This window comes from Lissotriton helveticus, chromosome 1_1 (assembly GCF_964261635.1).
Source record: "Lissotriton helveticus chromosome 1_1, aLisHel1.1, whole genome shotgun sequence".
Lineage (NCBI taxonomy): Eukaryota > Metazoa > Chordata > Amphibia > Caudata > Salamandridae > Lissotriton > Lissotriton helveticus.
Window position 1 is genome coordinate 1,444,814,825 of NC_136057.1, and position 27,278 is coordinate 1,444,842,102.

Consider the following 27,278-nt stretch of genomic DNA (forward strand, 5'->3'; position numbering starts at 1 on the left):
TGGCTTGGATTTATGGGCGTGGTTCCGGGGGCCATGGGCGTGTCTTTAGGCTTTCAAGCTGTATATAATGATTTGTGGGCTCGGTCCTCTACGGAGGACTGGGGGGGTTTTCCGGTTTTGGGAACGGAGTGGGTTTGCGGTCTAGCTCGCATGGGCGGAGTTTGACTGTGTGGGCGGGTCCATAAGAAATGGGCGTTCCCAGCGGGCCCAGTGCTACAGGGGCCGTGATTTGACGAATGGGCAGGGCTGGTCATCGGTGATGGGCGTGGCTCCGGGCTGTGGGCCGGGCCTGTTCCTGCTGGCTCTGCGACTCTTCCCTGGATTCACTTCCTGTCTCCGTGATTCCGTCTGAAGATTGTGGTGAGCTGTGTGACCCCGACCGTCATCACCCCTGAGAGCATCCGACCCCACCTGAAGCGGGAGGGCTGCTATCCTCGGAGCACCCACGCACCTCATTCTCGAGGAAGCGCACCCCCGCAGGAGCCAGGGGCGACCATGGACTGGGGCAGCGAGCTGTGGGTGAGTGCGGGGGTGGGGCTGCAAGGAGGGGAATGGGGTCACTTCGGGTTATTGCACTGCAGGGTGAATAGGAAGTGATGCTGAAGATGGAGGCTCTGACGGCAGCAGTAAGAGGGTGGGCATGTGAGAGTCTGGGGGGTTAATGACACTTTATGCATCACTTCTCAGGGATGGTTATACGACTTTATGATCACTGAGTAGTTGGTCTACGACCATTTAGGGAGTGAAGCTGTGGTCAACAGGATTGCAATTTTGTGTTTATCAGGGAGATAGTTGGGGGAGAGGGGGTGAAGTGAGTCTGTAGCCACGGACGAAAACTCAAATTCCTAGGGTCATGGAGTGGGTTGGACTTTGACCATATAGGTGTAAGAACCACAATCTGTGGTCAGTTTGGTGGATGAACTCCCACTGATGGAGGTAGACCCCGGCCACTTGTCACTGGGGTGGGAGGGTGGGAATGAGACTTTGATCAGTGGGTGTGATACTGTGTTGCCAGTGGGTGAGACTCTGAACACTGGGAAAATTGATTGAAAGTTGTCAACTGAGGACTGGGACGATCGAATTACTGCCAGAGAGTGAACCAATAGCATTAGTAGAGATGAAACTATAAGATCATTGATTGAGACAACCTGGATTTTTGGGCTGCAGAGCAGGGGTGCACGTACATCTGTTCTTATTAATCTGTCAGTATGGGGTGTGTGGGGGCTGCAGAGCAGGGGTGCACGTACATCTGTTCTTATTAATCTGTCAGTATGGGGTGTGTGGGAGAGTGAGACTCAGCATTCACTGGGTGTTAGACTTTTGTTACTGGGAAGTGAGACTCTGTGGCAAACTGGAGGTCACCTGGAGGGTTACTTTGGGATCACTAGATTTCGAAGAGGCTTGGTTCTGTTTGGAGGAACCTAAAACAGTTAAATAGTACTTAAACGCACATAATTGTGCCCTGAAGAGGCAAACCTGAGTAGTGCTCCAGAGCGGATAATTTGCAGCTTTGGGTAGTTTCTCTGGCACTCATCGCCACCTTTTTGGCTAGAGTTGTACCTGCCTCCCTCCTCAGGGGTAGGCCTTGAGCAGTGTCATAAACAGTTCAGCCACTGCAGGAAGCACCCAGATAAGTGTGTTTAATAAGTCTTTTCTAGAATAAAAATAACACGTAAACCTTAAACTTAAGGTGGAGAGCTGTATGTTTTTAACAGACTGACATCATCATGTTTGAGAGGATGGATAGAATATCTTAAAAAGGTCATTATTACCAGTATTTGGTGTATCAGAAACAAACCTGCAAAGACTAGTTCTTATTTTAGGGCAACAAGCAAACAAAAATGAGGGATGCTGCTCATTTAAGTCCTTATTTATCGACGGCCCCTTAATTAAAAGATTGGCAATTTATAGTAACCAAAGTGTGGGGTTCTTTCCTGAGCAATCACAGCTCATTCATGGTTTTAGCTTGGTTGAATAAACAGCTGCTTTTACTTTTTAAGGTCGCCAAACGCTCCCTCCAGACCCCCCCCCCCCAAATCCTTACAACACATATATATTAATTGATTTGTCAGTTGTGGCTGTGCTCGACGTACTCTAGTCCTCCTAGCAATACATTATGGTAAATGTAGTATTTTCTGTCAGTTTCACTTTGTAGTTCCTGTACTGTTTTTAGTTCTGACCGCTGCTTGCAAAGTTCATCGATCTCTTTACATACTGTTCCAGTGTCAGTACCAAACACCAGAAGACAATGTTCTTTCAAAGTAGGAAGTGTTTGGAATTTTGCCCTATAAATAGCTGCATTTTAATAGTTAAGCAGCATAGTGCACTCCATTGTCTCAGACAACCATAAACAAACATTTTTAAAATGTGACTGTACTTGACGTGCGACACCAGTCATCCCAGCAATGCATTATGCTAGATGCACCCTTTAAAAAAACACACATACATTTCACTTATTTTTGTATTTCCAGCACTGGTTTTAGTTTCAGCTGGCACTTGCAAAGTTAGAAAAATCTTCTTTCACAGAGTTTTCAAGAGCATTGCTAAATGTCTGTAGAGAACAGACTCTCAAAGTTGGTGGCGACCTAGCACGTTGCCTCCTCTAGCACATAAGATGCTAAGAGTTGTGCAGCGAGTCACAGATCAACAAGTAAGCAAATATGCTGCTGAGAATCCAGCCAGAGAATACGGATGAATATGGATGAATCCCCGCTTCTCAAGTTGCCACTGCCGGAATGACTCTGACAAAGGGTTAAATGAAGACCGCATACTTTTCCGCAACATTTGTATGGTATGGCTTCTCTTTCAATGTGATGCTCTCCTGTAGAAATTATAACTAGTCTACTTGGTGGTACTTTTCAAAGAGCCCCCGCGAGAGACGGGAAGGAGAAAGTTGAGGCCTTTCAGAAGAAAATGTCCTTTGCCCAGAGAGGTCTTTCCTTGCAGCAGAAAGAGGGTCTCTGCAAGTGCCTTCCAGACAGTGCAGTTGGTAGCACGTAGGCCTGAGACCAGCTCGACCATTCATTCCAAACCTCTGCAGCAATGATCCTGAACTTGAGGACCTGGGGATCTAAATGTTCCTACATCCAGTCTCCACCGGGTTAACTTCCTTCCTGGGTTGATGTTCCAGGCTCTGATTGGCATAAGACTCCTAATGACCATGGCATTTATTTAGGTTCTTTGACAGAGCAAAGCTACGCCAAAGAGCACTTCTCAGAGATACAGAACGAGATGCCTGGCTTTATATTATATAGGTAAGATGATTTGGCTTGCATATTAATATGCCAGGCGTAACTCAGAAGGCAAGTGGACTAGGTGCTCACACATCCAGCAGTTTAATTTCGCCTTAGAGAGTTCCCACAGGCTCTTCTAGAGATGTGAGAATCGCTGGAATGACGGGAAGTATCCTTATAATGAAACCTCTCCATTTTAGATGTGGTTCATATTCCTTTAGCTGTTCGTAAATACTCATGTCGTCAGTTCTTTAAATAAAGTACAATAAGAAGTAGACAAATGGTGGGATTTGTGCCTGGCCCCTAAGGCATTGGCTTTCATGAGTTCTTCAGGGTTTGCCTATCGAGGCCATAGTATTTTGTGGATGATTACATTATTCCATTTATGCTCCCATTCGGTTTTGGACCAAAAAGGGGTTTAGCCCATTGACGGGAACCAGGTAGGGCCAGAAATGCAAAATATATACAAGAAGACCCGGAATCCCACTTTGCTTTAGTACCTTACAAATAGGCAGATTGTAGGTACATTTTTCATTGAGAAACAATATGTTGAGTAGCGCTTGCACATTGAAATTTGGAGCAATTGAACAATTGATGTACACTGTATATGTTTGATGTCTAATTTATTTTGGCTGTAATGTATGTATTTGTTTTGAATTTTTGTTGTTTATATAAATTGTATGTGGTTCTGAGAATTGATGAGTTTTTTCCTATTTAAAAACATTGAAAAATTAAAAAGTAAAAGGCTGATGAATATAGCCTAACCAACAAAAGAATATAGTGTGGTTATCGTTATATTGAAAATTGGGATTCCGGGTCTTCTTGTATATATTTCCCATTCGGTTTTGGGGCATGATAAAGCGCGCAGGTCACCCGATTATTATTTTTACCCTATACGTATTGGGCCCATAAAATTTCAATTTACCATATCCATTAACCGGGTAACCTTACACTCTACTACCAGTAAACCTTGTTCCTTCCTATTTTATTTCCAGTGTACCCGACTTACCACTCCACTGCTACGGGTACCTAATGACCACAATGAATCAGGGAGCTAGCTGTAAAGGAAAGGCAGACACCATAATACATATACTATATATTCAATTTGCACTTATATAATAACCACAAACTCGGGAAGTTTTGAAAACCTTTATCTAAAATTCGTCAGTTTCATTAAGCATTAGGTTTACAATCAAACTGTCAATAACTAAGATTATAAAGAGCACGTATCCATATAGGAAATAAATCGGGCCAACCATTTAGAATTCTAAAGGAAGGTAAGAACAGGGAGCATGCTAGTAAGGATTTTCAGGAATTTAGACTAGTCATGGAGTGACTAAAGGATGGGAAGAGATAAGGAAAATACTAGAATGTATACCCTTCAAAGGTGTGCACAGTACGAGAATATTATCAGTCTATGGTGACTTGAAAAGTAACATGTGACTATAGGGAGGGAAAAAGTGGAACACACTAATATCTCAGAGCAGATTACTTTAATTTGCTAAAGGAGGGTAAAGAAAAAGAACATCTAAATATCACAAACTGTATAGAGGAATGTACTTAAAGGATGGGAAAAAAATAGGAACATGCTAGAATAACAACGATAATATATGACTTTTTCATTTAGCAGTGCGAAATGGAAAACGTGGAAAATCAATATGCAAGACCACGTTTTATTAAAGCAAAGGAAAGAATGAAAGATGCAGAATAAGTTTCCCAGCACTATATTTACCTAGAACGGTGTGAAGACCAACCCTGGCCACGGGTCAGTAAGGGACAGGAGAAACCCCAAGGAAGGACAGTCGCCAGTAGGCCAGCAGGTGCAGAACGGACACCCCAGGAAAGGACAGGAAAACCAGATTAGTATCAGGACAGGACCACCAAGGTAAGACCAGCACCCGCAGTTCGGAAGCAACGCCTGCGCTCCACCCTCTCTGCAGCTAACAGTCAGAACCCCGATTGGGTTATCAAATTCTCCAACAAAGTGCTCCGCCAGCACTTAAAGTTCAAAACCCCGCTTGGGTCTGTGGAAATTACGGACAGAGTGCTCCGCAGCTCTCTGTATCAGTCACCTATTGAGTGCGTTGGGTCAGTGACAGGTCAGTTATTCGGACAAGTCGGACATATTCTCTAGCTAAACCTAGGCTAGTTATACTGTTTTCGGGTCAGTGTACCACCCCCCAAATGTTGCAAGTGTAAGAATCCCCAATTTCGATTGGTCCTCAAGTAGGATAGGTCAACACACCAACCAGAATTCATTTTCACAAGTCCTAATTTACATCTTTTGGGACCGCCTATTGAATTTGGGGTTCCATGACTTGGGTCTCAATATTACAATAGCGCATCTATGAATTATGATACATTTAGTACATGTCAGCTTCTTCTGCTAGGCGAAGGTGCATCTTCCCAGGCACATCTTGGCTGGGACCTCGGGTTGAAAAAACACAAGTTAATGCAGGGCTAGAGGGATGTTTATAGACCAAGCCTAAGTATTATCCCCCACAGGAATCAACAAACAACTACAAACTTAGGGGTCTTAATTGAGGATTCAACCGTAGTCCTCTGCTCTTCCAAACCTTGTCAATAGTACAAGGGTGTGGATACAATATGCTAACAAACCAGATCACAAGATGTGAAGAACCAGTAACGTGAGTCCCCCCTGGTGTAGGATTCCCATCAACGGTCTTGTGATGATCAATATTATCATTTGGTAGTCCTAATCGGGTATAGTGTCTCTAGATCATTGAGACCGGCATACCCCGATAACCAGATAAGGGGTAGCGACCCACAATCACTCGGTACTACCACATGATGTTGATGTGGTGGGAAGTGCAGTGTCAAAAATATATAGTAAGTGGTGATCTTAAAAAAGGATAGGGAGCTCAACCCAGAAAACTTTAATAATTGTTTGCCCCTTCCTTGCTAAAAACAAGAACAGTGTAATATCGTCATCGCAGTATAAACAAATAGCTGCGAGGAGACCAACATGTTTCAGCCACTCAGGGATTAGTCCTTCGGCTTTCGTCAGGGTCTCTGTTCTATACCAATACTACTGCATTAGTCGTGAATAAGGTGTGAAAAAATTATATGAAAAAAACACACAAGTGAAAAACCAGTAAAGGATATGATTTTCCTTCAGCTGTTTCAACTCCTCTCTTCGGCACCTGATTGAGTATGTACTATTTAGAGAGGACAAACGTACAGGAAAAACACAATCTATTACCCTGGTCTGTATATAACATGATAAATTGTTTAACAAAAATGTATATACCAGCTTATTTACTCACCCAGTGTGTCCGGGGAGTGGACCTCACCTCTTCCTGGACCTGGCTCAGGATATGTGAGACCCCGCTCTACAATAACAAAAACCGACTACGTCAGCTACACAAACCGGGCAACCAGACATGCAGCTACTCTGGTAGTGTATATGTCTACGTAGTCCAAGGTATTCTGTATATGGAGTCAATTGACCCCCATCAATAGGTTCACAACACACCTACCCTCCACCTCCCTGTAAACTACAGGCTAAATTAACAAGGCTTTACACAGTTTCAAATATGTAGCATATAGCTAATACAGTGGCATGCCCATAACGTCTAGCTGATAAGGCAGGTAATCATACCTATCCGTTGGTGTCCCGGGCCGTGACTGAGTCAGGGGGAGGCACAGTCCCCCAAGCGCTCCGACTTCTTCACTGTTCGGCTGAGGAACACTCATCCAATCAAAACCGGTGAGGGAGGGGCTGGCCAAATCGCCGCCTCCTCACACATCACCCTGTATAGGCATTATAGTAATTCAATTGCCGCTTATCTCGTTGTTAATGCCCGCTGATAGTTCCAGGACATGATACCACATCTGTCCTGCGCGGTGCTCACACTCGAACGAGGCCCTGAGCGCGTCCTCTCGCGAGAACGGGCCGGCCTAGAACTACAAAATGACATCACGTCATGGATGATTGTAGTTCTTGTCAACAACACGGATGTATTTCCGGATTACTGTTTCTAGCGTTGCCCAGAGCGGTGTCTCATAGGCCGCCTGAACCCAGGACCGACTGAGATGTCACTCGGCCCTAATACAGTTAGCTTCCCAACTCTATGAGTATGCCCAAAACTGGATTTAATAAAGCGCTCGTTCAGCCAATGATAAAGAACTACACGATGACATCATGTCATAAGGGAGTGTAGTTTTTCATTGTAATATTGGTTATGGGCTTCAGAGCTGGAACCAGACTCTGCTGATAGTCACGGGAACGGCGTGAAAAAATGCCAGCTAGCGTCAAAATTACAATGCATTTAAGACAAAATAACTGGTTGCTATTTAGACTTTACCAAACGTAATGCACCACCACAACGGGGCACGTTGGAAAACATACAGCGCGCTCTGCAGGGATTTCTAGACTCCACATAAATTGTGAGCTGGAATTAGACGGGGAGTATTCGCACGTGACGAACCCAACTCAGGCATCGGTGCACATCCAGATGAGCAGGTGCACCGTCGCATGTGACAGAAGGCGAAATACTCTTAAAATACTCAATAGTTCGTGGGCTAAAGATGCTGTAGCCAGAAGCCAACTCCAACTGTCGCCCAAAGGGAAAACTACTGTTAATTATAGGGACAAATCCTCTGATTCAAGGTGTTAGCCACGCAAGAAGCTATTTATAGAGGCACAAATCAAATTGATCAAGACAAAGAGACCCACGGAATGTCATCGTTAAGCCCTTGTTTGTGTGTCCCCAATTTGAACACCCACCTTTGCTCACGAACGAACAGATATCTGGACACATCACTCACATGTGGTGGAATGTACGGTTTCTCAAGAACATGCCATTTGAAATCTGTTTCGGCATGATTACACGTGAGAAAGTGCTTAGTGAGTTTGGAGACATCTTTCCTGCAACGGAAAGTGCTCTTGTGTTCCTGCATCCTCACACGTACCTTTCTCGTGGTCATACCCACGTATCTTTCATTGCACGTGCACGTGATGAGGTAGATCAGGTTGGTGCTGTTGCAGTTCGTAAACTGCCGCAGCTCCCAGGGCTTATCTGTACCAATGTCCACACTCGTGATTTTGGTTGTTAGAGGGCAAATGGAGCAACCTCCGCAAGGATGATGTCCTACTACTGGCGGGAGATCCCATAGGGTGCCTAGTTCTCTCTTGGGTGTACTCTTGGGACGTGTATGTACCAGACGGTCCCTCAGGTTAGTAGAGCGTTTGAAGGCGAACAGAGGAAAGGCGATCTTCTCTTTGCCACTGTTCAAAATTTTCCAGTGTTTTCTGATCACTTTTTGGACCAAGTTCGATTTGGTGTTAAAAGTACTCACTAGGGTTAGACGATCCAGTGGTGGTTTCTCTATGCGTGGTTCCAAGAGGGCAGCCCGATGGTTGTTCACTGCTCGTTTATATGAACGTTGGACCAATTTCTTGGGGTAGTGTCTCTCTCTCAGCTGTTCAGAAAGCTCCTCTGCATGGAGTTTGAAAGTGTCTGAGGTAGAACAGTTCCGATGGACACGGAGAAACTGTCCAAAGGGCAGGTTGTCCCTCAAAGACTTAGGGTGTTGACTTTCATACAGGAGCAATGAATTCCTCGCCATTGGCTTTTTGTACAATTCACTCTCCAAGCCCGTCGAGGTGCTGTAAATAGAGAGATCCAGGAACGGGAGTCTGTCTTTACTCATTTCCATCGTGAAACGGAGGTAGTTGTTCTTGCTGTTAAGCCATTGGTGAAATTGTACAGCCGATTCACTAGTCCCTCTCCACACCATCAGGATATCATCAATATACCTTTTCCACCAAATAATTGATGGAAAGAAGGGATTGGTGGGATGTAAAACTGTCGACTGTTCGAATTGGTGGACATAGAGATTCGCCAGCGAAGGGGCAAAAATACTGCCCATGCTGGTCCCAGAGACTTGATGGTATATCTGGTCCTCGTACATGAAAAAGTTTTCTTTCATGGCTATAGTTGCTAGAGCCATAATAAACGGTACAGGAGTGATGGAGTTCAGTTCAGATTCCCCCAGGATGGACCTGATGGTATCCAGGGTCGCATCCTGGGGTATTGAGGTATACAGAGACTCAACGTCCAGAGAGATCAGATAATCTGTCTCTCGGTCAAAGGCAATCTCGGGAATCACTCTCAGTACGTCAGCAGTGTCCTTAAGAAACGTGGGCATCTTGCTCACCAAGGGTTTGAGAAAATAATCAGCAAACGCTGAAAGCGGTTCAAGTAAAGAACCCAGGCCTGAAATAATGGGCCTCCCTGGAGGCGGTCTCTGTGGCTTATGCACCTTAGGCAAGGTGTAAAAATAAGGCATGATGGGATGCTTAGCCTGCAGGAAAGATGCCTCTGCGGGGGTAACCCAGCCTTCCGCCAAAGCTTCTTCAACCAAGACTTTGATCTCCCTCGTCAGTCTCGGAGTCGGGTCAATGGTCAATGGGCGGTAGGCATCGCTGTTGCTCAATTGTCGGAGACACTCTGCCCTGTAAGTGTCTACATTCTGTACCACAATGGAGCCCCCTTTGTCGGCGGGCTTCACAATTATCGTGCTGTCTTGAGTCAGTGATTTAAGACCTTGTCTCTCTGCAGTGGTGAGATTATTGTACCGTGGTCTGGAGCTGTATTGTATGAGATCTATTTCGTTCTTGACAGCTAGTTCAAAAGTAAGAACTTGAGTAGGTATGGCATGTGAGGGGGGTGAAAAAGTAGATTTATTCCTCAGACCTGTGTTGGTGTCTACCTCGACCTCTGATTCCTCAGAGCTCTTATTTTTGAAGAAATAATGGAGCCTCAGTTTGCGAAAAAACTGCGCCAATTCCACTTGTAAAACAAATGGATCGCCCTCATCAGTAGTCACAAAGCCTAGGCCCTTATTCAGCACCGCTTCCTCTGTGTCCGTTAGAGTTCTTGAACTGAGATTGACCACCAAACTCTGTTTGGGTTTGTTTATTGTTCTTGAGCACTCCGTCTCGTTTGGCTCCGAGTTCCTGCGTGCGGGCCTGTTGAATCCTCCCATTGGACCTGAGGTTGTCCCTGTGCCGGTCTTCTTTTGCCCCGTGACCGTCTGGGGCCACGCGCTAAAAAAGGCTGGCTGTTGAAATTTTGGAAACCTGGAAAAGGGCCCATTGGTGGCGCAAAATTGCCTGGATACCCCCAGGGTCCCGGAGGCCACCACGATTGGCCGGGCATGTTGTACTGGCCCCTATAATTCTGTGATCTACCACCTCTGCCTCGGAAGTTACCAGCGTTGGAAGGTTGATTGTTGGTCTCTGAATCACTCCCTGACTCCGTGCTTGATCCTGAATAGTTCGATCCATACACTCTCCCTCTTTTGTTAAAATCAGGAGCTTTGTAGTTATCGCTGGTGTAGGGATAAACAGTTTCTAAGTTAAACTTGGCCAGGTCTTTCTTGAATTTCTCAAGTTTGGTCTGAAGTATCGAATCAGCAAATTCTTTGTTGGCTTTGTCTGATTCATCTTTGTTTTTCTTGAAGGTGGCACTGATGGTAGCCTTAATTTTGCCCTCCAACACTTGTATTTCTACTAAAATGGCGTCTGATATCCGTTTGGCTGTACTGATAATCAGAATCAGCCAGTCACGGGTACAGCGCCAAGCGATCATTGACCAGTCCTTTAGGAATGGTTTGTCACTCAGAAATAGTCGCTAGCTGGCATTTTTTCACGCCGTTCCCGTGACTATCAGCAGAGTCTGGTTCCAGCTCTGAAGCCCATAACCAATATTACAATGAAAAACTACACTCCCTTATGACATGATGTCATCGTGTAGTTCTTTATCATTGGCTGAACGAGCGCTTTATTAAATCCAGTTTTGGGCATACTCATAGAGTTGGGAAGCTAACTGTATTAGGGCCGAGTGACATCTCAGTCGGTCCTGGGTTCAGGCGGCCTATGAGACACCGCTCTGGGCAACGCTAGAAACAGTAATCCGGAAATACATCCGTGTTGTTGACAAGAACTACAATCATCCATGACGTGATGTCATTTTGTAGTTCTAGGCCGGCCCGTTCTCGCGAGAGGACGCGCTCAGGGCCTCGTTCGAGTGTGAGCACCGCGCAGGACAGATGTGGTATCATGTCCTGGAACTATCAGCGGGCATTAACAACGAGATAAGCGGCAATTGAATTACTATAATGCCTATACAGGGTGATGTGTGAGGAGGCGGCGATTTGGCCAGCCCCTCCCTCACCGGTTTTGATTGGATGAGTGTTCCTCAGCCGAACAGTGAAGAAGTCGGAGCGCTTGGGGGACTGTGCCTCCCCCTGACTCAGTCACGGCCCGGGACACCGACGGATAGGTATGATTACCTGCCTTATCAGCTAGACGTTATGGGCATGCCACTGTATTAGCTATATGCTACATATTTGAAACTGTGTAAAGCCTTGTTAATTTAGCCTGTAGTTTACAGGGAGGTGGAGGGTAGGTGTGTTGTGAACCTATTGATGGGGGTCAATTGACTCCATATACAGAATACCTTGGACTACGTAGACATATACACTACCAGAGTAGCTGCATGTCTGGGTGCCCGGTTTGTGTAGCTGACGTAGTCGGTTTTTGTTATTGTAGAGCGGGGTCTCACATATCCTGAGCCAGGTCCAGGAAGAGGTGAGGTCCACTCCCCGGACACACTGGGTGAGTAAATAAGCTGGTATATACATTTTTGTTAAACAATTTATCATGTTATATACAGACCAGGGTAATAGATTGTGTTTTTCCTGTACGTTTGTCCTCTCTAAATAGTACATACTCAATCAGGTGCCGAAGAGAGGAGTTGAAACAGCTGAAGGAAAATCATATCCTTTACTGGTTTTTCACTTGTGTGTTTTTTTCATATAATTTTTTCACACCTTATTCACGACTAATGCAGTAGTATTAGTATAGAACAGAGACCCTGACGAAAGCCGAAGGACTAATCCCTGAGTGGCTGAAACATGTTGGTCTCCTCGCAGCTATTTGTTTATACTGCGATGACGATATTACACTGTTCTTGTTTTTAGCAAGGAAGGGGCAAACAATTATTAAAGTTTTCTGGGTTGAGCTCCCTATCCTTTTTTAAGATCACCACTTACTATATATTTTTGACACTGCACTTCCCACCACATCAACATCATGTGGTAGTACCGAGTGATTGTGGGTCGCTACCCCTTATCTGGTTATCGGGGTATGCCGGTCTCAATGATCTAGAGACACTATACCCGATTAGGACTACCAAATGATAATATTGATCATCACAAGACCGTTGATGGGAATCCTACACCAGGGGGGACTCACGTTACTGGTTCTTCACATCTTGTGATCTGGTTTGTTAGCATATTGTATCCACACCCTTGTACTATTGACAAGGTTTGGAAGAGCAGAGGACTACGGTTGAATCCTCAATTAAGACCCCTAAGTTTGTAGTTGTTTGTTGGGACCTCGGGTTGGCAATGCCATAGAGTTCATCCACTGGCGGAAAATGGTCATGCGCAGAAAGGCCGTTCAATGTGGGTTTCGATACATGAAAAGTAAGCGAAAACAAATTACAACACAGAAAATAAATGAATACACTGTATACCAGGAATCCCTATATGACTCCCCTTACTTTATACTAACTTATAGCATTAATATTAGTGCAAACGAACAGAATTGCAGAAAGTGATAGTGCAAGCTTCGGCATGTGAGAACACAAAGCGGCCATCTTATTGCTAGTGTGCAAGCGCAAAGATTCTCACCAAAACTGCGAGTACGCCACGTCACGTGATTGTGACCAACGCATGCGCAGAAGAAAACCCCGCCAAGCAGCGGCCATTTTAGTGGCAAGCGTGTTAAGGTTAATAAACACATAGGCAAGCATCACTAGGATACCCAAGATGTCAGAATAAATGGGGAAATTAGTAAGACAAACATGTTGGTTATATTTTTTTATTGTTATTCGAGGTTCTTGAATACAAGCAAGACGCTTTATGTGCGAATTCTTGCTCCATCAGGCATCCAGTGATCCTTTTGTTCGACTACTGCATTGTGTGCATTTCGATGTGTTTACTTTGGTGACATGACATATGATTTGTCAGTTTATGGCTTATTTGTTTTTAGGCAGTGTTTGCCAATTGGATGCCTTTATGCCGTTCACTAATCGCCCTTGCACATATATTTGTTTTACTTTACTGTCATGTTGAAATGTTGTTTTACTTTTTTCTCATAATACGAGGCTTTTCTTAAAGGTGCAACAGAAATATTAAACCTTTGCCAAAAGGAACTTCTGTACAGTATTTAGCTGTGTTTGCTTTTTAGGCTCACACGTAGGACGCATCTGCTGACTCCTTTTTTATAACACTTTTCTTTAATGTGTACATCTTAAATCTGACAATGTAGTCGGTTCATGAAAGGGGCACTACTCCCATCTTCTATATTTTTTGTAGCCTGCAATATTGCTTCATTATGGGACTTTATTTCTAGGACTGCAATGGGCAACACTCAGTGGCCCACTTCCCCAAACAAGACTGTAGACCTATGGCTTTGCCCATGCTTTTTAATTACTTCTCCCATTAGTTCTCATATTGTCAATTTCAGAAGGATGAAATACAGAGTCTGGCATTGCTCTGATGTGGTTGGGTCTCATCCTCCAGCACAGCTATCCACTATGCATGATTTCTTTTTAGGAGACTGCATACCCATTATATGGGATTGTTTGTTTCTTTCAGTGTTTTACATAGTTTTATAACTCTGCGTAATCAAAGCTACTAAGCTCCTTGAGGCGTCATAAGGACATGGAAGCTGCGGCATGCTCACACTGGTTGGTGGACATCAATGGGTGTGCGTTGATGGGAGATCTGAAGTAGGAGTCTCCACTGTTTCTGTAAGACGAGCTACTTATGTTCAATGACAATCATCTCAAGCTACTAATATTGTTAGTGTTATAATCTTGACTGATCTGGATATTATTGCGTTAGTGGCACCTTATGCAAGATTGCCATCAGTAGTCACCTCATTGCAGAGTTGCCAGCAATGATCTCTTAAGTGCATCAGACATGATTACAAGAAGGAATATAAAAAAGTCTTTGTCAGTTTGCTATGCCTTTACTTTTGTAATACATATTAAGCATAGCTGCAATACAGATGCTTACTTTTCGATTTTGGTATACATATATTAATTCAGCCAAGAAAAAGATTCAAGTTTAGTAGAATTGCCTGCACACAGAAGCGCTACTTACAGGTAGCTGGAGAGCTACCAGCAGCTCACGAGGCACTCGTTGGAAAAGCCTGATCTGAAGGAATGTATCCTTAGATGCTGAAGAACGCTCCACATTTGGGAGTTGGGCACTGATTCACGGGTCCCCCACGAACTGCAATGCCCTCACCCTGGTATCTTGGCACTGCTTGAGCGCTGCTTGCAAAATGTTTTTGGGATTCTGTGGGGCCCTGAGATTGCACTTCGGTTAGTCAGGTAGGTGAGTCCTCTGCAAGAAATCTGTACTGATTAGCCCTTTCTACCCTCCCTCCCTGCACTCCTCTGGTACGTTTGCCTTCTCACTGCAAATCCTTTATTCTAAAAACAAACTTCTTAAAAGTATAAGTTGCTGAAGCTAAACTTTGCTAAATTAGTCCGGAAACGATATTTGTATCATTATGACCACACATGCAACATATGATGAGTAATGCGATGTTTGCTTTTTGGGTTTGGGGTAGATTTTATGGTGGTGTTCGGTTCTGGTGTAGAATAGGGGTACCCAACATAGGTCCTGGATGGTGCAGATCTGTGCTAAATGTTTCAGATTAACCTCCAGCTACGTGAACACCTTACATAAAGATCACTTGTTTTTAGATACATTTTTTGAAAAAGAGAAGGAAGCAGAACATTCTGAAGATTTTGTGGGGTGGGGGTTATTGTATTTATTTTATAATATTTAAGAGTGAATGAGTGAGTACATGACCTGTTGGGTAGTATCACCTCTTTCCCGCCACCCATTCCAGGGCAGTGAAGAGGTTAAGAAAGACGTTTGAGTGATTTGTTAAACCTAGTAATCGAAAAATCTGAGTGCACTGGGATACCAAATCACAATTTAGATCATAGTGCCATCTGTTTTAAATGCACAAATTAAAAAAACGCAATATACAATTCCAAGATCGAAAACATAAAGTTAAATAAGAAAGAATTAAAATCCCCTAAGGGGACCTGGTAAATAGGGGATAGCAGGATAGCAGCTACTAGTCCAAAACTATTGAGGAATGTATTCTCTCCAAATAGTCCGTTGCTTGCTGAACTGAGGTGCAAACATGAAAGCCTCCCTTATGAATGACATTCAGCTTTGCAGGCTTGCCTGAAAGTCAATTATAGATTGAATTCTTTACACCTGCGAGGAGTAGAAAATGACATGTCAGAAAAAATCAGAAACGAGTAGTTGTCTTAAGTTCGGAAGGATTTTGTACTTAATGCTTGGGTAAATATCTGTTCTTTGATACGATTGTCGCCAAAATTGACCAGAATCGATCAAGGGTGTTTTACTTTAGGAGACAAATGCCCTGGCACTAGGTCTCGATCTTATGTCGACAGTTCAGGAATGACATTGGTCTTGATCAAGCAGATATCAAATTATCGACATTTTGACCATTTTCCCGACCTTCGGGTATGCCGACAAAGTGTAGATTTGACTGGCGAGCTCTATCCTCCATCTCTTCCAATTTGACCTTGAGTTCCCCTATCTCACCTTTAGCTCTCGCTGCCCAACTGTCCAAACTATTATAATTAGCCTTCTGGTCAGAAATCTTCTGCTTAGCTTGTTCCATGCAAGCATTACATTGGATCAAGTTCTTAATTATGGTATTTAATTGCTCTCCAATTTTCTAATTGGCCTTAGCTTGGGCAGCTCTCATTTCACGGATACCTCCTAGAACTGGTTTCTAAGTCAAACTGATTAATGTAGCTCTACGGGTCGGTGAGGTTGCATGCCTAGCGCTCTGCTGAGGACTCTGTGCCTGCATCAATTGGTTTGATTGTTCCCAAAAAACGACGAGCATTTATAGGTTCAAACCCTCAGTAATACAAATATATGCCTCCTCACTATTGACATTCACTACAGAAGCATCTTAGAGGCTGCTGCTGTTGGACAATTATTTCTCCAGTGATGATACCTCGTTGTGTGGAGGACTATGAAGCCCTAGATCAGCAGTGGTCAAGGAGAGCGGCAGCAGACTTTGATCCTAGAAGGATGGCTTTGCAAATTGTGGAAATATTGGTTATGTTGAGTTTGTGGGTGGAGCCAATGACAATTGTCCTGACGCAGTACTCCTCTGATTGTTGCATTGCTTGATGCGGTGGACCCTGTGCCAAACAGGCTAGCCCAAGTGTACTTGTATTGGCTGACAAAATCGAAGATCTCGTGTCACTGTTAATAGTGTTATAAGCCACCATGGTCCGCATTCAGTGGCAAGTGTTTTTGTCCTGAGAACAAGGTTGGTGATACAATCACTTTACCTGTGCTGTTTGTTGCCTAACAATGTTGAGGCCCCTTTATTGCCTTTACAGTAAGCCTATTTTGACTGGGACTTCGCAAAGTGAATAGCACTTCATTGAGTTCCTTATTTCAACACCTACATGGGCATTTTCCGCCATTCGTTTCCCAGCTACTACAACCTAACCTAGCCTGAATGAGCGAGTTTCTGATCCCTCAAAGGTCAACGGTAAACTGGGCTCGTTTCCCTCGAAGCGCCACCATCAACTGCTCGCACTGCTGCCCATGTCACCCTCACCTGGAAGCAGTCGCCTGCCATGGGGCATGGCAGGAGCTCTATGCGGCTGCTGAATTCATTTAAAGATGACCACCTGCCAATGTAGCATCTGTGAATGCGCAAGGGAGATGTGCGTTTTAATAATTTATACAGATAAATTGCGAGTGCAGGAGGGGTATAAACTGAGACACAAAAGGAGAGAAAATAGTTCCTAGTACACTGCAATTGTCTGACATGAGCAGTAAAGAACACATCTTCAATCAAAACAGTGAACTGAACTCAAGAGCAGAAAAATTGAGGTGGACAAGAAAACTATTGAATCGTGAGCAATGGGTGGACACAAAGTCCACTCCAATTCTATATTGGTTCAATAGATCTGCAGGCCTGTAGACCGCTAAAGCGGTCTGTAGGAGAGACCTAAAACGTTGTTTTCACCTGAAGTAGATTCTAAATACAGGTAGTACAGTTGCATGTCCAGAAATCTCCAGTTGTATCTCTGTTGCTATGAAGAATGCCGATGCAAAAAAATTATTCATACAGGATTCTCTTCTGTTGAAACCACTCTTGTTGTTTCTTCATAGAGAATTGACACCTATTGTTTAACTGCTACACATCCATGACAGGCACGTCAGTTGAGGAAGACTTGCATTTCACCCTCCCTCACCCAAGCTAACCCTAACCCTGGCACCATCCCTGACACTAACCTTAACTCCAACTCTTAACTCCTATGTAACCCCAAATACTTTCAGCAAACCAGAACCTATATTTACTTAAACTTCATTTGCAACCCTCTCCCAAACTGTAATTTGAACACGCCCATCGCCATTTAAGAATGTTTTTTTAAAAATGGCAGTAATAAAAAAACGTCTTTTTCATTGTTACTGAACAGAATTACAACTTCTAAACACTTTTCAAATGACTTGTTGTTGATGCTTTGTTCTCTAAAAATTCTTCATAACGAAGTACCTTCATCCTAGTCCAGTGTGGTTCTCTAGAATCAAATTTTTATGACTGAGATGCCCAGGTGAAAAGAAACAGCTGACTACCAGGATCCGTGTGTGCAATCAATTAGTAGTGTGTATTTTTTATATACATTCAATATTTTTCAGATAAATTAAGGTACACACATGCTGTAACAGACATACCAGGTTATTCAAAAAGAACAAAAAAGCCTTGCAAACAGTTTTTTAAGATAAGTTATTCATATATATTCTCATTTGTTATATGTAGTACTGTGCCAAATAATCATACGAGAAATTAATGAATGAATCAAAAGACCAATAATACAAAGTAAATGAATGACAAAAATACAATGTGGCCACCGTAATTTAAATTATGTCCATGCGTACTGGAGACTTGGTATGCTTAAGTGGGCTCAAGCTGAAGTGAAAGAATGTATAAATGGATCCAAAGTGCCGGTGGCAATAAGTGTGGGGAAGTCAGTGTATTTGACTGGACAAGGTTCTTTGTAACAATAAAGATTCAATACCCAACTTTGTCACGTCCGGGAAATCCTTTCATACCCTACGACCACCCACGCGGCCACAAAACCCAACCCTATTTCGCAGAAGCCTCAAATACGCAAACACATCCAACCCGGGGCATAGCTTTTTTCCACTCTGGCTTGTATTCCACCAATGTTGGTCATATGGTCAAGAGCATTGAATGATGGGAGAGAGAATCCATAAATGGCTTCTTCTTTGCCTTACTAAATAATGTTTGTTGTGCTATGGCTGTGTTGTTTACATCATGAGGTCAGATATATCATTCATTGCATTCTACTGGGAGCTTCCCCTCTCAACATTTGCACAGCACACGTCTTGCCCTGCATCTTATAACATATATGCCATTTGGAGGAGATTCACCTCACCCTTTCTGAGACAGTTATACTTGAGTGGTCTTAATGCATCATAGTTTTGGCTTCTGATATTAAAACCATCCAAGCGAGGTGAAAAAGAACAGAATATGTACAGCTAAGTGTATACAGCCAAACAAACCTACATTTCCAATCACCAGAAATCTCAGAACTCTACAATAAAGGGGCTGAGTTCAAGAAAGCACTGTGATGCTGTACTAACGCTTGAAGGATTCTCCCCAGCGAGAGGCAGGAGGAGAGAGTACCAAATTAAAAGCTTGACGAGTAATCCGTATCAGCTGTGCTACAGTTAATTTAGTGAATCTAAATTTTAAGTTACAAGTAAAATAATGTTGTGCCTGCTATCAACTGTTTACGTTCATTAATACTTCTCGCAAAGGTAAACCACGTATTGGGTAGAGTGGTAGCAGTTCAATGATGAACCAACGAGTGTCCAAGTGTGAGGCTCAAAGTGGACACACCAGTTGGGTGTTTATTTCTTTTAACTACATATTGGAACTTCATCTGCTGTGGCTAAGAAGAGCATTGTTGATTCGCGCGAGCGTTAATGCCCAAACCATGTCCTTTCCTGTGTTAAGATAGTTGTTTCTTTTGGACATCTGAGTGCACCCTCTAACCAGGTTATCTTTGTAGCCCTTCCAGTGATCCTTTGAAATGTCACTGACACAGCATGAACGCAGTTCTACCCCTAATATTAAATATTCATAATACTGGCCTATAATACAATTTATGCTGCTCATGGATTTTTAGGTCGAGCAGACAGAGTCTGCTCGAGACCTATTGCTGCCCGTATCTGGGAATGTAGACACGAGAGGGGCACGAGCGCAGATTTCACCTCGTGGGCGCGCACTGCGCCGTGCCCCTCTCGTGCCTCATATTCCCATGCGCAAACACACTCACACAGCCACACTCACGCATGCGCACACACATTCCCACGCGCACACACTGATCCCCCTCCTCCCCCCCCCCCCCCTCCCCACACATGCGGGGCTTACATACACACACAAACGCGCACACACACACCCTCCCAACCCCACTCACCGGGCACACTCAGGGCTTCCATCACTGGGGGGCGGGCACCGTCAATGTGCCCCGACGCCCCCCCCTCACCGTGTCTGTTATACTCCTCTCATCCTGTCCCGCGGGGTAGGCTCCCGTCCGCTTTCCTTATGCTTACGCGCTGCTAATACTCTTTGCACCTTTATTTTATTGACATAGCCAATACGCTCGGTTTTTCAGTCAGGTGCGCACTTTATTTTGTTAGAGATGGCGGCACGTTTCAAAGCAGAGCGTCGGTCTGACGTATCAGGCTCTCACCCAATTGTCACTCTGGGTTTGTTGCCTACGTCATTCACGGCATGCCTTGCTCGTTTCTGACTGAAACTACGATGTCGCCTGTACGGTATTCCTCTCAAGATTTATTTGTACTTTTCACTTACTTTTCCTTCGCTTTTCCTTTTGAAAACATCGCTTTGCCGTATCCGTTATTTCTTTGTTTTTAGACCGTTCATTAATTGTTATTTCCTTGAGTGCCTTCCACACGGGAACACCACAACTATCCTCACTTGGGAATCGGATGCACCTGCAGTTCTTTCCCTTAACAGCACAAATTAACCTTTATGGGGTTTATTTCGAACTGGTTCCCGTTCATCTTGTAAATAGTGAGTTACAGAACACCTCTGTTTTGTTCCGAAAAAGGATTCGCTCGAGCAAGTTAGAAATCTGTCAGCCGTCAGTGATTAGGTTTCTCTCCATATATGTTCTTTCAATTTTGAAACCTAATATGTGCAATGGGCTCATTATTCACTGTTCCTTATGACCTCAGTAATGTCACTTTTAATCCTGTCAAGAAATCAGTACCAACTTTGTTTGCATAGGAACTGGTGCTTTAGTGTTGCCATTTCTGGCAAAGAACAGGATTCTCTGTCACCCTATTTCGGCGGTGCTCATTTTAATAAACACAGAAGGGTGAAATACTGCATCTTTCCTGGGTTTCGAACCTGTGACCTGCAAATTACAAGCCTTAGCCATACACACTCAATCAGTGAGGTGACTGTACGGCATAACAAAGTGACTGATTCTGTGCAACACTGACAATAGGAGCTTAGCTGGCTTTGCAGGACACTGGGTAAAACAGTGATTTTGAAAGTATGGCCCAGGTGTGAACTCTAGCACTGTCACGCTTGCTAATGCCTTATAGTGCAACCACACACACACAACACCACACACTCAACACCACACACTCAACACCACACACTCAACACCACACACTCAACACCACACACATAACCACACAAACAACACACAACCACACCCACATACAACCACACACACAACCACACATACAAACACACACACAACTACACTAAAAACCAAACCGTCAGTGCACACTTTCACCACGCACAGACACGATCACTCATCAGTAAACGCTTTCACCACACACAAACACCAACAGCCATCAGTGCACGCTTTCACCAGACACAGACCCCACCAGCCGTCAGTGCAGTGCACCACCTGGCACACACACCAACAGACATAGTACACACTTTCACCAGACACACACACACCATCAGTGCACACTTTCACCAGGCACGCACACACCACCAGCCGTCACTGCACGCTTTCACCAGGCATAGGCACACCACCAGCCGTCCGTTCACAATTTCGCCATTCACACACACACCACCAAATGTCAGTGCACGCTTTCACCAGCCACAAACACACCACCAAACATCAGTGCACGCTTTCACCAGGCAAACACCACCAGCCGTCAGTGCACGCTTTCAAAAGGTACACACACCACGAGCCGTCAATAAACGCTTTCACCAGACACACACCACCAGTTGTCAGTGCACGCCCTCACTCTATCTGTCTATCTATTATCTGTCTATCTATCTATCGCCCTCACTCTATCTATCTATCGCCCTCACTCTCTCTATCGAACTATCTACCGCCCTCACTCTATATATCTATCGCCCTCACTCTATATATCTATCGCCCTCACTCTATATATCTATCGCCCTCACTCTATCTATCTATCGCCCTCACTCTATCTATCTATCGCCCTCACTCTATCTATCTATCGCCCTCACTCTATCTATCTATCGCCCTCACTCTATCTATCTATCGCCCTCACTCTATCTATCTATCGCACTCACTCTATCTATCTATCGCACTCACTCTATCTATCTATCGCACTCACTCTATCTTTCACCCTCACTCTCTTTCACCCTCACTCTATCTATCTATCGCCCTCACTCTATCTATCACTCTATCTTTCGCCCTCACTCTATCTATCGCCCTCCCTCTATCTATCGCCCTCCCTTTATCTATCTATCGCCCTCCCTTTATCTATCGCATCACCACAGCATCACTCAGCACCACCACAACATCACTATGCTGTACCACAGCATCACTGAACGCCACAGCATCACTCGTCGCCACCACATCACTCAGCGCCACCACAACATCAATCTGTACAACCATTCAACAACAACTGGTTCAAATATGTTCTCTCAATGTTTAAGCTTTATTACAAATTTCACATTTTTTTTTTCATATTTCACTTCTGTTCTTGTATTTTCATCACAATAAAATACACTAAACATAATCTTCACAAAAGTTATTTACAAAACTTTAAGCTATTGCTATTATAACTTACAATAACTTTTAAGTATTAATTATTTTAAAAAAATATAAGCCATTGTTATTTGTAATATCAATACATCAAAGTCACGTCAATACAACACATATTGCATTACAAATGCAATAGGTGTCACATTTGCAAAAGTTAAAACTATTGGCATTGTAAATGACAAAGCTATTAATTTTGCTATTTTCAAAACCAACACATAAATAAAAAAATTGTCATTTACAATACCAATAGCTCTAACTTTCCTAATGCGAGACCTATTGCATTGCAAATGCTTGTTCTTTATATTATCAATTTACTAAACATAATTACGCTCATTTTATTGACTTTGGGACAGTAGATCACACTGTTGCCCACCTGGGTTGCCACCGGGTGAGCTTCAGGTCACGCTCGTCACGATCATATCTCTGCTTCAAACGTGTTAGCCAGTTGAACTATGTGACTAGCATGCACCCTTGGGTTTATTCTTTGGGAGAGTTCCCAGTGAAGTGTTACTTTGCTTCTCCTCTATGTCCTTCAGTCACTCTGTAGTAGGTAAACAATATTTACTCCTCAAACTGAGACAAATCAGACTTGGCTAGGCTGTATTGACACCCACTACTTTAATACATTCTGTTTCTAAGGAAACAGTAAGGAATTAATTTGGTAATTTACATTTTCTCTTATTTCTTGGAATTAATTCAAAATGAGGAACAGACCAAGTGCAATCTTAGTAAAAGCTTTTTAAATTCTGTTTTCTTAGGAACCTTCACTACACCTCAGCTGCATTTTAAAACTGCTGACCACTCTTAATATAATACTCAAATTATGTTATGTTACAGACTCTTAATATAGTGCAAACAACTCACTCCCGGAGGAGTATCTTGGCGCTCTGCAGAACAAAGATAAGACAACAGATAAAAGGAGGCAGGTTTTCAAAAGTTTTGAAACCTCCCAAAGTCCGCACAAGAACTTATATAGTGGGGGAGACTATTCAAGTGGTGGGGAGCTAAGTAAGAGAATGACCGACCTCAGTCATAGATATAAAATAACTAAGCATTCAGCTGTCTAAAAAATAATCAAGCACCTTTCAATAGTAAAAAAGACAACACAGATGATGCAGAGACTGCCCGATTATGGTCCGGTCCAAACCCCAAATAATACTTTTTTACCTCTAATATTTTTTCCAATGTCTTGGTATACTCCAAGGTGGGACTCGAGCTCACTCTTTGCGTTTCGTCATAGTAGGGCATTAGTGCCAACAGGTGTCGGAAGTAGTTGGACGTGTTATATATCTTTACTTCCATTGCAGTATATGGTGAAGTATTCATTCAATGCAACTATGGGTAGTGATTGTCTTAGTACAAACATGAGTTGTGCTTCGAGGGGTGTGTTGCCAACCAAGGTGTCGCAGCTAATGATGCGCTTCTTTCACTTTGTTCACTCAGCGGATTGTACTCTTTACAAGTATTTCATTAGTTCTGTATTCTTACATTGAGGGTGAGCTTGGTAATGAGAGTAGGGAGTGCATTGCAATCGTAAAGATGAAACAGTGTGTGCAAAATAAAACCACTTAATCATTGCTATTGTTAGTCCAGTACTTGATCAGAGCTCATTTGCTCTTATACTTGTTTAAAAAGCTGTATCCGGTGTGAATATCTCCCATGAACTTTATTATTTGTTCCATTCAGACATGTCAAGCTATTTGGTAATCCACTTAAGTATGAGCCAGTTGTTCCTAAACGTGGCGTTAGGCTGGGTCAGGCCCTTATGGTTGTGTCTGTTGATATTGCTCAAAAGTTCTAGAGTAGTTCATCTCTTTCCTGTTGCCAAATAATCTCATACGTTTCCAAAAGTTTTTATTTGAGTATTTTCTGATCATTCTTAGAACGGACAGTTGCCTTTGCAGGCGGATGGCTGTTGTTTTATATAATGATTTCATATTTTAGATCTTTTTGCAGTGCCCCGGAGAGGATTTTGTTCCTCAGGGTGTGTGTGTTTTTTGAACAACAAAAAAACAGAAATTCACTAGTTATAGTTAGCAGTGCTAACTATAACTTGCACCCCCACCGTGCACTGCTTAAGAACTCGCATATTACTCCTGACAAGTTCTATGACTTCACTGATGACATCGCAAATGACATTATCCAGTGAGTGTGCTAGTACGTTTTATAGTTTGCATAGTGGCGGGTAACTACCATATTATTTTTCTACCTAATTTTGTACAGCCTGTGTCCAGCTAATTGGTGTGTTTTAAAAAAACGAAAAACTTGTGCTTCTAATGCATTGAACACGTTATACATCTTTTTTTATTAAGGAGTAACCGTGTGTGCAGGTGACAGTTGGTGACTTGTGTGCATAATGTTCCACACAGGTACTATGAAAAGGTTTCCAGCAAGGCAAAGATTCTATGTACTGCATACAAAGTATTGTAAGCAGTCTTGAGTTATTAGACAGAATTGTCTCAGCATGACAATTTCTGCTTAATACAGAAGACATTATGCACCAGGTACTAACCTATGTACTTCAGAAGATGGGCTAGTGTGTAAAGGTTTCACCACAGTATAAATGCTCACGAGCGGCCTGTGTAGGTAAGAGCGGGGGTGGGGGGGGGGGTCAGTCGATAGACGAGGAGGAGGTAAAGTTAAAAAAATACATTTTTAAACCACTTGCCTTGCGCTCCCGTATCGGTGACTTGGCATTGCGGCAATCGCATGGTAATCGATTTTTCTTTTTTTGTTTTGTCTGAAAAGGCTGCAGGTAGCACCTTCAGATCTTGGGTATTTTAAGTGAGCAGTCGCTCTTTGGACACTTTTTGCTTATAGTGTAGACTATTCTTAGCAGATACTTTTTATTTCGCTGTGGTGTATTTCTCATGAGAGTTTTACTATCAGCAAACAGTGTGGTACAGAGTGAACTCTCCATAGAGTAAACCGTGTTAACAGTACCCACTTTTTTGTATTTCACTTAATTTCTCAGAGCATGTTCAGTGACTATCGGGGGTTTGATACAGGTAAAGACTGCCCTTAGTAGCCATTAGTTACGTAATAGGGCTTCAGTATCTGGAGGAAGTTTGTTTTCCATACGCAGTTGTATACAGATTGAACACCGTGTGCAGGATAGTTTCCCTTTTATCTGTGGTTCATAGCCAACATAAACTCGGCTACCCATGAAGTGTATGGTAAAGGGTCAATGTTTCACATAGCACGCTTGCTTTGCCTATGGGGGTTGTATATGTGATGGCAGTAATGATGCTTCATATTATTCTGAGCTATGTTGCACTTACTTTCATAGCACTAATTGTAATTGTATTTATATAGCGCTAACTACCCCTGATGGGGGCATCAAATCAATTTTCGTGAGTAGCACGCTAATCCAAAACCAAAAAAGAATTAGTGGTGGATTAGAATAGGGAAATATGTGTTGACCAATGGACATGCAAATCTGTTAGTTGGATTGAATAGGCTAACAAATGGACGGGAGAGTCTAGAAACTGTTATTTGGTAGATCATAGTAGTAAGATGAGGCTTGGGATGAGTAAAAGGAGAGATGGAGGAGAGAAGAATCTCTAGAATGGGATTAGGGAAAACCTAGTAGTAAAATGAGCAGCTTGAAGGTGGATCTTCTGGCAACCGGAAACCAATGTTGGGCACTCTGGGGCCTGCCCTGTCTCGGGGAGGGAAACCACGTGGCTCCCCTCCCCATTTTCGAGAAACATCGACCCCACAGGTGGGCTCCCGAGGTCTGTGATGGCTCTGGGAGTAGGGCCGTGCAGACCCCTCCCCTTTATTACGGACATCACTCCTGGGGAATGGGGTCCCCAGGACCTTTAATGGCTGGCTTGGGGGTGGGGAGGGGGGGGGGCGTGTGGCCCCCTGCTCTTTATTGATGATTTCGGCCCGGCGGTGGGCTCCTTGGGGCATTTAATGGCTCAGGAAGGGGGAAGCACACTCCCCCGATGTGGCCTAGGGACTCGGGGTATCCCTGCTTACCCCCTTTTATTACTTTTCCTTATTTCAGAACAGGGGACTAAGTCCCAGAGTTCTGTAATGGCTGTCAGCAACATTATTCTGATGTTTCTGGCAGCCACTGAGAGCGCCTTTTCTGTGTCTTTCTGCCTCTTATAGCATTTATTATAGTTCATGAGGGGCTATTTTCTCTCCCTCTATCTCTCGTCTCGCTGTCACTGGTGCTTTGGCTCTTCTCGCCTTCCTTCACCCCTCACCACAGCTCTTTATTTGTGCAATTCCTTCTGTCTTCTTCCTCTCTCCACCCCCACCCCTAAATGCCCTGGCCAGTCCTCTACTAGTGCTGTGGGAAGCCAGCTTTAAATGGTGATTAAAATAGCACAACAAAATTGGGTCAGAGCTATTGACTGCCTGCACACTATTCCACTATTTTTGGTCTTATTACTCGTTCTCAAAAGCCTGTGCGCGTAGGTCGAGGGCGTGACCCGTAAACACCCCCTACAGAGTGATGCAAAACATCACATACAATAATGAAAACAAAAAGACCCGCACAAGGCAAATTATATATGCATTGTATTATTTGCAAGAGTATGCAACAGTTATTCACAAATGTTCAATGTTAATGCTTTCCAAACAGAAGTAAGGTCCAAGTCTTGTGATTTCTGAAGTAGGGCTTTTTATTCAAAGATAAACAAGTTGAAGATTCAAGAGAATCTTATGAATAATGATAATATATCTTTGAATAAAAAGCCCTACTTCAGAAATCACAAGACTTGGACCTTACTTCTGTTTGGAAAGCATTAACATTGAACATTTGTGAATAACTGTTGCATACTCTTGCAAATAATAC

At 43.5% G+C, this 27,278-nt stretch overlaps 1 protein-coding gene across 2 annotated transcripts in view; it reads left to right on the plus strand.

Annotated features, from left to right (window-relative positions):
• Window positions 1-255: 255 nt before the first annotated feature.
• The window catches only part of TRIP10 (thyroid hormone receptor interactor 10), a 157,362-nt gene continuing 130,339 nt past the window's right edge, over window positions 256-27,278 (plus strand). The window contains exon 1 of one of the 2 annotated variants that reach the window (XM_078685753.1): window positions 256-519. In XM_078685753.1, the coding sequence (XP_078541879.1) occupies window positions 496-519 (24 nt within the window). In that variant the 5' untranslated portion in view covers window positions 256-495. The remainder of the gene's footprint in view (window positions 520-27,278) is intronic. The other variant, XM_078685749.1, reaches the window with a different exon arrangement.